The sequence below is a fragment of the Empidonax traillii genome, unplaced genomic scaffold (assembly GCF_003031625.1).
Source record: "Empidonax traillii isolate 1590-97213 ecotype Southwest subspecies unplaced genomic scaffold, ASM303162v1 scaffold561:size787514, whole genome shotgun sequence".
Classification (NCBI taxonomy): domain Eukaryota; kingdom Metazoa; phylum Chordata; class Aves; order Passeriformes; family Tyrannidae; genus Empidonax; species Empidonax traillii.
In genome coordinates this window covers 436,630-448,258 of record NW_020955754.1, presented here as the reverse complement: position 1 = coordinate 448,258, position 11,629 = coordinate 436,630, and the positions used below count along the sequence as shown (strand labels likewise).

General features: G+C 57.0%; 2 protein-coding genes across 2 annotated transcripts; both read left to right on the top strand.

The window, feature by feature from the left end:
* Positions 1-2: 2 nt before the first annotated feature.
* Positions 3-3,436, top strand: FOXRED1 (FAD dependent oxidoreductase domain containing 1; the record flags this gene model as incomplete). Its single annotated transcript, XM_027897778.1, has 9 exons — positions 3-176; positions 255-365; positions 449-567; positions 659-753; positions 953-1,054; positions 1,152-1,219; positions 1,784-1,932; positions 2,440-2,569; positions 2,984-3,436. Coding segments are annotated over 9 exons (1,308 nt in total), but the record flags the coding sequence as incomplete, so codon positions are not given.
* Positions 3,437-4,339: 903 nt separating this feature from the next.
* Positions 4,340-11,477, top strand: EI24 (EI24 autophagy associated transmembrane protein). Its single transcript, XM_027897815.1, has 11 exons — positions 4,340-4,420; positions 5,050-5,197; positions 6,633-6,778; positions 7,909-7,969; positions 8,562-8,628; positions 9,012-9,136; positions 9,327-9,446; positions 9,549-9,660; positions 10,396-10,507; positions 10,597-10,671; positions 10,760-11,477. The coding sequence occupies exons 2-11, from the start codon at positions 5,156-5,158 to the stop codon at positions 10,923-10,925; spliced, it is 1,026 nt and encodes a 341-aa protein (XP_027753616.1). The 5' UTR covers positions 4,340-4,420; positions 5,050-5,155; the 3' UTR covers positions 10,926-11,477.
* The last annotated feature ends 152 nt before the right edge of the window (positions 11,478-11,629 follow it).

Sequence of the window (11,629 nt, the reverse complement as noted above, 5' to 3'; positions counted from 1 at the left end):
GGGGGCGTTGGCTGCCCCCGGGGATCCACCCCGACCCCCGGCCCCCTGACGAGGCCGACGTGGTGGTGGTGGGGGGCGGCGTGGTGGGCTGGTCTGTGGCCTACTGGCTGAAGGTGCTGGAGGGCCGGTTCCAGCAGCACGGGATGAGGGTGCTGGTGGTGGAGCGGGACCCCACGGTGAGACACCCCCTCCCGGGGCAGGGCGTGACCCCCCTGAGACCCTCCTGATTGCTGGGGGGGTGTCCTCCGTGTCAGTATTCCAGAGCCTCCACGGTGCTGTCGGCGGGGGGGATCCGGCAGCAGTTTTCCCTCCCGGAGAACATCCAGATGTCCCGGTTCTCTGCCAGCTTCCTGCGTGACATCAATGTGTGTGGGGCTGCTTGTGGGGGCGGGGGATGGTGGTTTGGGGGGTCCAGCCCCGCTCACTGGGGTCTCCTCCTCTCCTCAAGGAGTACCTCGGGGTCCCCAACGAGCCCCCCGTCGACATCCAGTTCCAACCCTCGGGGTACCTGTTCCTGGCCTCCCTGGAGGACGCTGCCGAACTGGAGGCCACTGTCCAGCTCCAGAGGTGGGGGACACACACAGGCCCCCACACTGGGAGGATTTTGGGGAGGGTGGGGGTCATCCTGACCCCCCCTCCACCTGCTGGCTGTCCCCAGGGAGGAAGGGGCGCAGGTAGCCCTGCTGTCCCCCACCCAGCTGAAGGAGAAATTCCCCTGGATAAACACGGAGGACGTGGCCGTGGCATCCTATGGTATGTGGGGGCTGGTGTGGGGACCCCCCTTTAACACCCATCCTTACCCCCATCACCACCCTGTATCCCCACCCTGCTGGGTGCTTCCTGCCGTCCTGCCTTTATTTATGGAAGGGGAGGCCCAGTCCCCCACAAACCGCATTTTTTAGGGGGGGGTCACCCCACAGTGCCTCCCCCCCTGTACCTATGTCCCCCCCAGGCCTGGAGGATGAAGGCTGGTTTGACCCCTGGACCCTCCTCAACGCTTTCCGGCGCAAAGCCACGTCCCTGGGGGTCCACAACTGCTGCGGGGAGGTGCGAGGTGAGGAATGGGGGGAGTGGGCACAGTGGGGTCCACTGGGACATCCACTGGGGACCACCACCCCCAGGACCCTCCACCTTAACCCAAAATCCTCCAGCTTTTGTCACCTCGGCCAACGACGCGATCCCGCTGTCAGCAGAGTCCGCGCGCATCAAATACGTCCATGTGAGTGTCTGTGTGTCTGTCTGTCTGTCTGTGTGACCCCCCCAAAACTCAGGGCTGGTTTCAGAGGGGCCTTGGGTGAAGCCGAGTGTGGATCATGGCTCTGTGCAAAGACTGCACTGGGGGCATCGTCTGGGCTGCCCAAGTCGTGGCAGCTGCCCAGGAGGAAGGAAGATCATGTGTGTTGTTTGGAGGGGTTATTCAGGGTGGCAGTCACTGCTGGGATGTCTCCCAGCCTTTTCTGAGAAATACTGAGGCAGATGAAATGTTATCTGGTTGTGTGTGGCATACATAGGTTTTATGAAATGAGAAGAGAGCTCACAAGAATCCTGCAGTGGCAGCAAGTCTGTGCAAAGCAGGCCTGTGCTGGATCAGAGGGCCAGTGATCCATGACTGTCCACAAGGATTTTAGTTATCACTGGCGATTTCTGCCACAGGAGCTCCACAAAGTGGACCTTGGCCACCTGGACAAAGGCCTCGCGGCCAAACTACCGCAAAAGTAGTTCTGCCCTTGGCCCTGCACGTGCTCCTGGGACAGAACACTGAGTCTGTTCCCGCTGCTCACAGATCTTCATGCCAGACAGCCGGGAGTACCAGCCTGTCGCCTGCTCCATCGTGGTCAACGCTGCGGGCGCCTGGGCCGGGAAGCTGCTGGAGGCTGAGGGGCTGCCCAGGGAGCTGTGCCAGCCCCCCCTGCCCATCCAGCCCAGGAAGAGGTATTTGGGGGGCTCATGGAGGGGGGAGCACAGCCTGGCAGTGCACCCTCTGTTGTGGGTCAGAGTAGGGGCACATCCCAGCACCTCTCCTTTTTCCAGGGGGAGTAAACCCCTTGGTGCTGTTTTGGGGGGTACCTCTGTCATGGGAGGGACTCCTCAGGGGTTTATTTTGGGGGCTCATCCTGGCACCCACTACCCCTCCTTCTTCAAGGGGGCGGAGGGATGGACCCCTTTGGTGCTTTATTTTTGGGGTGGGGGGCTTGCATGCCACCATCTTCCAACCTCAAGGGGGAGAATGAACTCCCTTGGTCTTTTTTTTTTTTGGAAAAAGGGTGTTGCACCGTGGGGCTCCCATTATCCCCCCAGTGCCTCCAGTTCCAGCCCCTCCCTTGTCTCCAGGAGTGCTGTGACCCCTCAATGTTATTTTTTGGGGGGTCTCCACATCCCAGCCCCTAAGATAGGGGGTGGGGGCAGCACCCCTCACCCTATTTTTTGGGGTGTCCCCAGGTACGTGTTCACCTGGCACTGCCCGGACGGCCCTGGGCTCTCCTGCCCTTTCCTCGTGGACACCTCGGGCACTTATTTCCGCCGGGACGGGATCGCCGGGAACTACCTGGGCGGGATGAGCCCCCCTGAGGTGAGCCCAAAGGGGTCCCCCAGGCCACTCACCCCCCTCGTTCTGTATCAGCCCTGTGATGGAGATACCCCCAAAATGTCAGGCAACGGAAGGATTCCAGGAAAATGTATTCCCTGGGCTCACAATGGAAAATTTCTGATAGTGCCTGAGAAAGACACACTGCTCCGTTCTTCCTTGGCTTTTATCATCGCTGCCCCCTCCAAAAAACATCAGTGAGGGTTTATCTCTCCTCATACCAAGGGAGAGAGCCTGGAAGCTTCCTCTGGAACGCAGGAGTTAAAAAAGCCACCTAACTATCTTTGAGGAAGGTGCTTCTCCTTGGGCAGGAGAGCAAACCAAGCTCCAGCCTCCTGGCTATAAATCCTCCTCCAAGGGTATCTATAATCACCCCCCCTCCCAATCCGCGTCTCCCAGGAGGAAGAGCCGGATCCCAGCGAGCTCTCGGTGGACCACGACTACTTCCAGGAGCAGGTGTGGCCCCGGCTGGCACGGCGGGTGCCGTCCTTCGAGTCCCTGCGGGTGCGGGGGGCCTGGGCCGGCTACTACGACTACAACACCTTCGACCACAACGGCGTGCTGGGCGCGCACCCGCGGCTGGAGAACCTGCTGGTGGCCGCGGGCTTCAGCGGGCACGGCCTGCAGCACTCTCCCGCCGCGGGCAGGGCCCTGGCCGAGCTGGTGGTGCGGGGCCGCTTCGAGAGCCTGGACCTGCGGCGCCTGGGCTGGGCCCGGCTGGAGCAGGGGGAGCCCCTGCGGGAGCGCGGCGTGATCTGACGGGGCGGGGAGGGGGGCGTGGGGCACGGCCTGGCACCCCCTCCCCTGGCTGGAAGAGCGTCCTGGAGGAATAAAAGGGCTGGGTGAGCAGCTAACGGGGTGCAGAGGTGAATAAAAGGGCTGGGTGAGCAGCTAACGGGGTGCAGAGGTGAATAAAAGGGCTGGGTGAGCAGCTAACGGGGTGCAGAGCTGTCGTGCTGCCCCCACCGGCACTGCCCATGTCCTGGCCCCAGTGTCCCCTGTGTGCCCCCACAACTGCAGTGTCCACATTCCCTCCAGTGTCCCCACCATGTTCCCATACCCCCAGTGCCATGTGCCCAGTGTCCCCACTACCCCCTGTTCCCCCCAATATCCCTGCTGTGTTCCCATACCCCCAGTCCCAGTGTCCCCAGTATCCCCCCAGTGTCCCTATTATGTTCTCATTCCCCCAGTATCCCCGTTATGTTCCCATACCCCCAGTGCAATGTCCCCTGTATCCCCCCCAGTATCCCTGCTATGTTCCCATACCCCTAGACCCAGTGTCTCCAGTATCCCCCAGAGCACCCAGCCCCAGTTAGCCCTGTTATCCCCCCACTATCCCCATTATACCCCACTATTCCTAGTATCCCTCAGCCCCAGTTAACCCCAGTATCCCCCAGTTTTCCCCCATATCCCCAGTTTTCCCCAGTATCTCCAGTTATCCCCACTATCCCCCAGTTTTCCCCAGTATCCCCAGTTTTCCCCAGTATCCCCGTTATCCCCCAGTATCCCCGTTATCCCCAGTATCTCCCAGTTATCCCCAGTATCCCCACTATTCCCAGCGCTCCCAATTCCCCCTCCCCCCGCACGTGGCGCTCTCCCGCCGCGCGCACGCGCAATGCCGGACGGAGGGGGCAATGGGGCGGTGCGCGGGAGGTGGCGCACGCGCAGTGCCGGGGAAGGCGCCGCTACAGCCAAAGGGGCGTGGCCATCGCCAGCGGGGCGTGGCTTGTGCCGGGGCGGGGCCTGCGGCAGTGCCCGTGCGCGGCGCATGCGCGGTGGGCGCGGCCGGGCCGTGTGAGCCGGGCCCGTCCCGCCCGTCCGCCCCGGCCCGGCCCGGTGAGTGCGGGGGGAGCGGAGGGGCAGGGGGGGGACACACACGGGGACAGCCCGGTGAGTGCCGGGGGACAGGGGGGGACACACACGGGGACAGCCCTGGGAAACCATCCCGGAGGGAACGGGAGAGCTCTCGCCTCACACACGCACGGGGAGCACCCTGGGGTACAATGTGCCCCCCCAGTCCTGGGGCCACACGGCCCCCCGTGAGCGGGACGGGGGTTCTGCCGGGAGTAACTCCTCGGGAAACCCGCAGGGCGGTCCTGGCCCCGCAGCTCAGGCCCCGCCGGGGTTCGACTCGCAATAACCAAAGTACTCCCCTTTTTTAATAATTATTTGTAGTTGTTCGTGCCCCGCTGCGGCGGCACCGCCGTGCCGGGGCTGGTGGCTCCGGGGCCGCCGGGAGCTCCTCCGGGGAGCGGTCCGAGGGTTAGTCCGGGGGGGAGAGCACGGGGTTTTCCCTTTGATTTCCTTGTTTTTATTCCTGTGGTGCTTTCCAAGGGCTGTCCCGCACACCCTGTGGAAGGAGCGGGACGAGGCCGCTCGCAGGCCCTTTGGAGGAGGGTGGGAGTGCCGGGAGTGCTGTGGGAGCTGCGACTGGAGCTGATTCCCGCGGTGTTCCCTTCCCGCAGGCTCCACCTGTTTCCCGTCTCTCCAGGATGAGAGAGGCCTGGGCCCGGCTCTCCCCCTCTCCCTGTAGCTGATAGTTTGGGAAGCAGAGGTGATGCTGGAGTCGAGATGGCCGACAGCGTGAGAACCTTCCTTCATGACCTCGTCAGGGTGAGCTCCCCGTCCCTGCAGGAGCATCTTCCTTCCCGGGATTTTAAGGGAAAGGGGCTCCAGGTGTATTTTAACACCGTTGTTGGTGTGTCTGTTGCTGCTGAAGCTCTGACAGGTTTCCCTTGGGCACCAATCAGTGTATAATATGTTGTTGTTGTTACACTAATTCTCATTATTAAAATGTGTATCTATATACATAATATATGTAGTATATATAAACTGTATAATACATATGAAATTTATACATGAAATATATAAATAATATATATTATACATATATTAGAATATAATATAAATAAAATGTATACTATATAAAACACTATATGAAATATAGACTATATAAAATATAGTTTAAATAAAATGTGTTATATGTACAAAATATGCATATAGAATATATAAGTAAAATGTATGATACACATAAAATAGATAGTATGTATAAAATACATATAAAACATACTGTACATTTCATATATCATATTTTACATTTATAATATATAAATATTCTCTATTGATATATGTTAATATATACATTATGTTAATATTACTGTTAATATATTGTTACAGTTGATTATACTTAATATACAAAAAGTATTATTAGTGATACTATTATACAGTATATATAATATTTTATAATGATATATAATATCTTATATATTGATAATATATAATATGATCTCTATGATATTATATGTTAATAATATATTATAACTATGACCATGGCAGCTCTGTCCCAGCAATTAGGGCTGTGTGACTTTGCTGCTCCCACCCTGCCTTCCATCACCCAGGGGTAAATACAGCCTTAGAAACTGTGCTGTGGCACTGAGCAACAGCTCGTGCCCAGAAGTAACTTGTGTTGGGAGACTCGCTGGGTTTGATCAGACACCTGTGGAGGGAGGAGTTATGTCCTTTGCTGGTGCTCCCACACCATCTTCCCCGTGTGGAGTGAAGGAAAACTTCTGGGCACATTCCTGGTAACAGGTTTGCACTGATGTGGCTGGTGGGAGGATGTTTCTGGGATGAGGGCTGATGCTTTTATTTGTGAAGGAGTAAGCATCAAACCCATATGTACAGTCAGACTTTGCACATCCCAAATATTTGTGTAATTCCACTTTATTGGCCTCAAAGTGCTGGCAGGGGATGAGGGTCCTCCTGCCAGACAGGGCTGGGAGAGATCCGACTCTTTGGCTTTTGCCAGGGTTATAAATAGTGCAGATTGGATGAGAAATCACACCTTTACAGAGAAACCACTGCTGCTCCTGGAGATGCTGGAATGAGCAGTGATTTAGGTCACCAGGCCATGGAAAAGAGGTGGTGTTGCTGCTCCAGGCCTTGGCTCCGGCTGAGCCGGGTGCTGCTCACCCAGGGAGCTGGGCCAGCCCTGGAACCAGGAGGGCTCTGAGGCACATCCCATTCCTCCTCTCTCCTTGTGCTGCAGGGAATTAAGGACTCCATCTGGGGCATCTGCACCATCTCCAAGCTGGACGCCCGGATCCAGCAGAAAAGGGAAGAGCAGAGGCGCAGGAGAGCCAACAGTGCACTGGCCCAGCGGAGGTTTCACATGGAAGAGAAGAAGCAAGAGAAGTGAGTACAGGGCCCAGCGAGTCAGAAATGGGGCCATTCCCTTCTCCTCAGGTAGCCAGAGCCAATAAATGGGAAGAACGTGGCATGAAACTCCCTTTTTCCACTGGGTAATGGAGCTGGAGCTGGGAGATAAGAAGCTGGGCCTTTTATGTTGTTTGATAATTAGTCTGAATTGCCACTGGAAGGTGTGGAGCTGTGCACACTGAAAGAACGTGGATTTATGGGTTTCTTTTCCTCCTGAATCCTCGTGCCACTGCAGATCCGTTGTTTTTTCTGGTAGTCAAAGGATCAGGGAAGAAGCAGCAGCTCAGATCCATCTCTTTTCCCCAGCCCTGCGGCGTGTGGAGCTGCAGAATCTCAGTGGCTCTGGAAATGCCAGAATTATCTCCACGTGGGAGCAAAGAGCATCTGTTCCCATGTCTGACTCCCAAACTGCTCTGGGGTGTGTCTCTGCTGCCCTGATTACACTGGGCTGGCACCTCACACGGTGTTTTGGGGAATGTCTGAGACACTTCCCAATTTTTCCGCCCAGCTGTTTGGTCGGCTGGCTGAAAGGGGAAAGAAGAGTCTCCCTTGATCCCAGTCCTCCCTAGGTGTTCACATGGGCTGCCTCTGAGGAATAATATAAATTTTAGGGGCACTAAACAGCTGAATTTTGCTGGTTTTCATTGTAACAAAGTCCCTTTGGTAGGAGGAGCTGACTGGGGAAGTGCTGCAGAGTCCCACAGAACTGCTCTTGCAAGTCCAAATAGCCACACCAAAACCACCCTGAGCTGAAACAGTCTTTGCTGAGACCAAAAAACACCCCAAACTCTCTAACTTTATTGTGGCAAGAGTTTAAGGAGAATGATGCCTGAGATCTCCAATAAATGCTTAAAAATCTGGAAGAAAGCTTTGCTTTTCTTCCGTTTCAGTGCAGATTGTGGGAGTTAATAAAGGCTGAAAGTCTCCCTGCTGTAAATCTTGGACCTGGTGTGAGTCTGCATGGGGATTCCTCCCAGGATTCCCTTTTGGATAAAATCAGGTGCACCACTGTGGTGGAGCTGGCTCTTGGAGACACTTCCAAGGTGTCCCAGGTGTGGGGCAGCTTTGTCCAGGTGCTGGGACATTAACAGGTCTCTCTCCTGCAGTGAACCCCGGATAGTGAGCCGGATATTTCAGTGTTGTGCCTGGAACGGAGGTGTCTTCTGGGTACGTGGAGACTTCTTATTGTTCATGTGTTTTATTTTAAAACCCCTGTGAAAACCCATGTTGTGCTCCAGCCCTGATGCTGAGAGGGGTGAGGGCTGTTGGCGTGGCTGCAGGAATTGCCAGATGTTCCCATCCCAATGCTGTATTTCAGGGGATTCACACTGGGATATAGGACCATAGGCTCGCTCAGGAGACCCCCACATGAACTCATGAGCTGCTCTTCCAGCTCTCCACCAAAACATCCTGCTCTGCTGCAGCCTGGGATACTGCTTTACCAGTTGGATATTGATGTCCTAAAGACATTTCCTTGGCTTTGACCTTCCCGTGGCTGTGTCATGAGGCTGCTCCTAGTGGAGACTGTCTCATAAATCACTGGCTTTGTTTTCCTATTACACTGGGGCAGAGTGCAAGGGATGTTCAAGTGCTCGGCTGTAGATTGTGACTGTATTTAAGCAGAGATCCTTGTTCCTCTGTATTTATGGATCACTGGGGGAGGAGAGGCACATCTGCCTTCGGATTCCTGGCCACAGGAGCACAGAAATGACCGTGCAGAGCCTCACTGAGAACCCTTGTTGTTTGTTTTTTCCTGCAGCTGAGTCTCTTCTTGTTCTACCGAGTGTTCATCCCCGTCCTTCAGTCGGTCACGGCGCAGATCATCGGTGGGTGCCTTTCCCCGTGGGTGCTCCGGGGTGCTGAGCAACCCATGGATGAGTTCTGGGGGTCCCAACACCCACTGAGCTGTTCCTCTTCCTCCCTGTACCAACCCATCCCATCACCAATTGTTCAGCAGAACAAGCCAGCCGTAGATCACCCCCACTTGACAGCCTGTGTGTGTTGGGGATCCAGCCCGGGGGTTTTACCACTCAAAACACATTTGTCGGTGTATTTTTGTATTTAAATAAAAAAGCAAGTGGGTGGAAATTTGCTTTTAGAGACATTTAAAGCACTGCAGTCAGGAGAAATTCCCTGGAGGCTGTGCCAGGGAGCTTCTGGAGGCTCCTCCACCAGTTCCTCACGTGTCCTCCCTGCCTCTCTCCCGAAGGTGACCCGTCCTTACACGGCGATGTCTGGTCCTGGCTGGAGTTCATCCTCACCTCCATTTTCAGTGCTCTCTGGGTCCTGCCCCTCTTTGTGCTCAGTAAGGTTGTCAATGCCATCTGGTTCCAGGTAGGTGACAGGAACCTGGGCGCTGCCTTGGGCAAACGGGGGGAGTTTCCTCACTGGGTGGTGTCGGGGCACGGGATGCAACCCCCTCCCCACAGTGGGCAGGCAAAAGCAGCTCAATGACATCATCCCAGGTTTAATTTCCCTGAAGCCCCTCTTGAGCCCCCTTTCCTCAAGCCCCCCTCTGTGGCAGGACATCGCGGACCTGGCGTTCGAGGTGTCGGGCAGGAAGCCTCACCCCTTCCCCAGCGTCAGCAAAATCATCGCAGACATGCTCTTCAACCTCCTGCTGCAGGCGCTCTTCCTCATCCAGGTGAGAGGAGGGAGGCACCAGGGAACCACTGTGCTGCACCCCGAGTGGCCCCCGTGGTGGTTCCCCCAAACCCCTCAGTGCCCTGCTCCTTCTCCCTCCCAGGGGATGATCGTGAGCCTGTTCCCCATCGACCTCGTGGGGCAGCTGATCAGCCTCCTGCACATGTCGCTGCTCTACTCGCTCTACTGCTTCGAGTACCGCTGGTTCAACAAAGGTGAGGGGCTTCACCTGGGCTGAGGGTTTCTCTGCTGCAGGAGTGTCCAATTCTGGCATCAGAGGCTGATTTTCCATCAGTTTTTATACGGATTGAAGGGTAAACATGAGCCAGCAGTGTGCTCAGGCGGCCAGGAAGGCCAATGGCACCTGTTCTGTCCCAGCCTTAGTGTGGCCACAGGCCCAGGGCAGTGCTGGGCACTGCTGAGGCACCTTCAGTGCTGCTTTCTCACTGCAGGAGAGACTCTGAGGGGCTGAGCATGTACAGAGAGGAGAACACAGCTGGGGAAGGGGCTGCAGCACAAGTCTGATGAGGAGCAACTGAGGGGGCTCAGCCTGGAGAAAAGGAGGCTCAGGGGGGACCTTCTCGCTCTCTGCAACTCCCTGACAGGAGAGGGGGGTCGGGCTCTGCTCCCAGGGAGCAAGGGACGGGACAAGGGGAAACAGCCTCAAGCTGTGCCAGGGGAGGGGCACATCAGGAGGAATTTCCTCGTGGAAAGGGTAGTCAGGCATTGGAAGGGGCTGCCAGGGGAGATGGTGGAGTCTCCATCCCTGGAGGTGTCCAAGGAATGACTGGACGTGGCACTCGGTGCTCTGGGCTGGGGGACAAGGTGGGGGTCTGTCACAGGTCGGACTTGATTTTGGAGCTCTTTTGCAGCCCTGTTGGTTCTGTGGTTCTTTAGTGAGGGTCTCTCCTCCCTGTGGGTCCCTTCCCACGGGGTTTTCCCCTTGGCAGGAATCGAAATGCACCAACGGTTGTCAAACATCGAGAGGAACTGGCCCTACTACTTTGGCTTCGGGTTACCACTGGCGTTCCTCACGGCCATGCAGTCCTCCTACATCATCAGGTGGGAAGGAACTCTGGCCCCTCCTCCTCTGACACCCACCAGACCCACTGAGTGCCTCGGATTTATTTTATTATATTTTTCCCTTGCAGTGGTTGCCTCTTTTCCATCCTTTTCCCTCTCTTCATCATCAGCGCCAACGAAGCCAGGACCCCCGGCAAAACCTAGTGAGTATCTGCCCCTCCCAACACCGCTCCCAAAACCCCGGGGGGGCGTTCCCGGCATCGGGAGCTGAGGGACTCTCTTCTCTTGCAGCCACTTCCAGCTCCGCCTCTTCTCCTTGGTGGTTTTCCTCAGCAACAGACTCTTTCACAAGACCGTTTACCTTCAGTCCGCCCTGAGTGGTGCTTCCTCCTCTCCTTCCTCCTCGTCATCCTCCTCGCCCTCCCCCGCCAAACACGCGGCCGCTCCGGGGCACTGAGCCCCCCCCGGGGAGGGGGGACCCCACGGGCCCCTCTGCGCCCCAGGGACAGGCGGGACCCCGCCTGACGAGGCGTCGCTGTCGGTTCCGCGTCTCGGGGCAGGGCGGGGTAAATCTGGGTTTTTAACACCTTTGTGAGTGTGCAGGGGCCGGGTCGAGCCCCGCGCTTGTTTTATAGCGACTCTTTTGTACGCCTTTCCCGTGCCATGTCCCCGCCCCCGGGCCCGTGGGGCGGACCCCCCCTGCGCCCCGTCCTGCCGTCGTGTTCCCCCCGTGTTCCCGCTGCCCCTCGTCCCCCTTCCCGCTCCCTCCATGTGCCCAAACTCAGGTCGCGGGAGGGGGGGGCGGGTGTTTTTGGGAGTCCCCGCTGCCGTCGAGCACAGTGTGTCCCCCCCACCTCCCCGTGCATGTACCGTTTCTGTCGGGTCGGGGAAGGAACCGGTGATGACGTTCAAAACACCCCTTTGGATATTTTGGGCCGGTTTATCAACTTTTCTCTAGTATTTTCACACTGAAACATTAAAACGGAGAAACCACGAGTTCTCAGCCGTCCCGGGCCTGCCGCTGTGTTCGATGCGGGCGGGGAGGTGTCACCTGAACGGAGGGGGTTCCCCTGCCCGGGGATGGGGGGGGTCACTCCGTCACTGCCCCCGGGGTTTCCCCCGAGCACCGCCCACGTGGCACCGCCCACGTGGCGTGCCCGA

Excerpts from the sequence above, each read along its gene's own strand:
- EI24 (XM_027897815.1), top strand. The coding sequence starts at position 5,156 with ATGGCCGACAGCGTGAGAACCTTCCTTCATGACCTCGTCAGG. Across the intron at positions 6,779-7,908 it reads GAAGAGAAGAAGCAAGAGAA|TGAACCCCGGATAGTGAGCC; the intron begins GTGAGTACAGGG and ends TCTCTCCTGCAG. Across the intron at positions 10,508-10,596 it reads CAGTCCTCCTACATCATCAG|TGGTTGCCTCTTTTCCATCC; the intron begins GTGGGAAGGAAC and ends TTTCCCTTGCAG.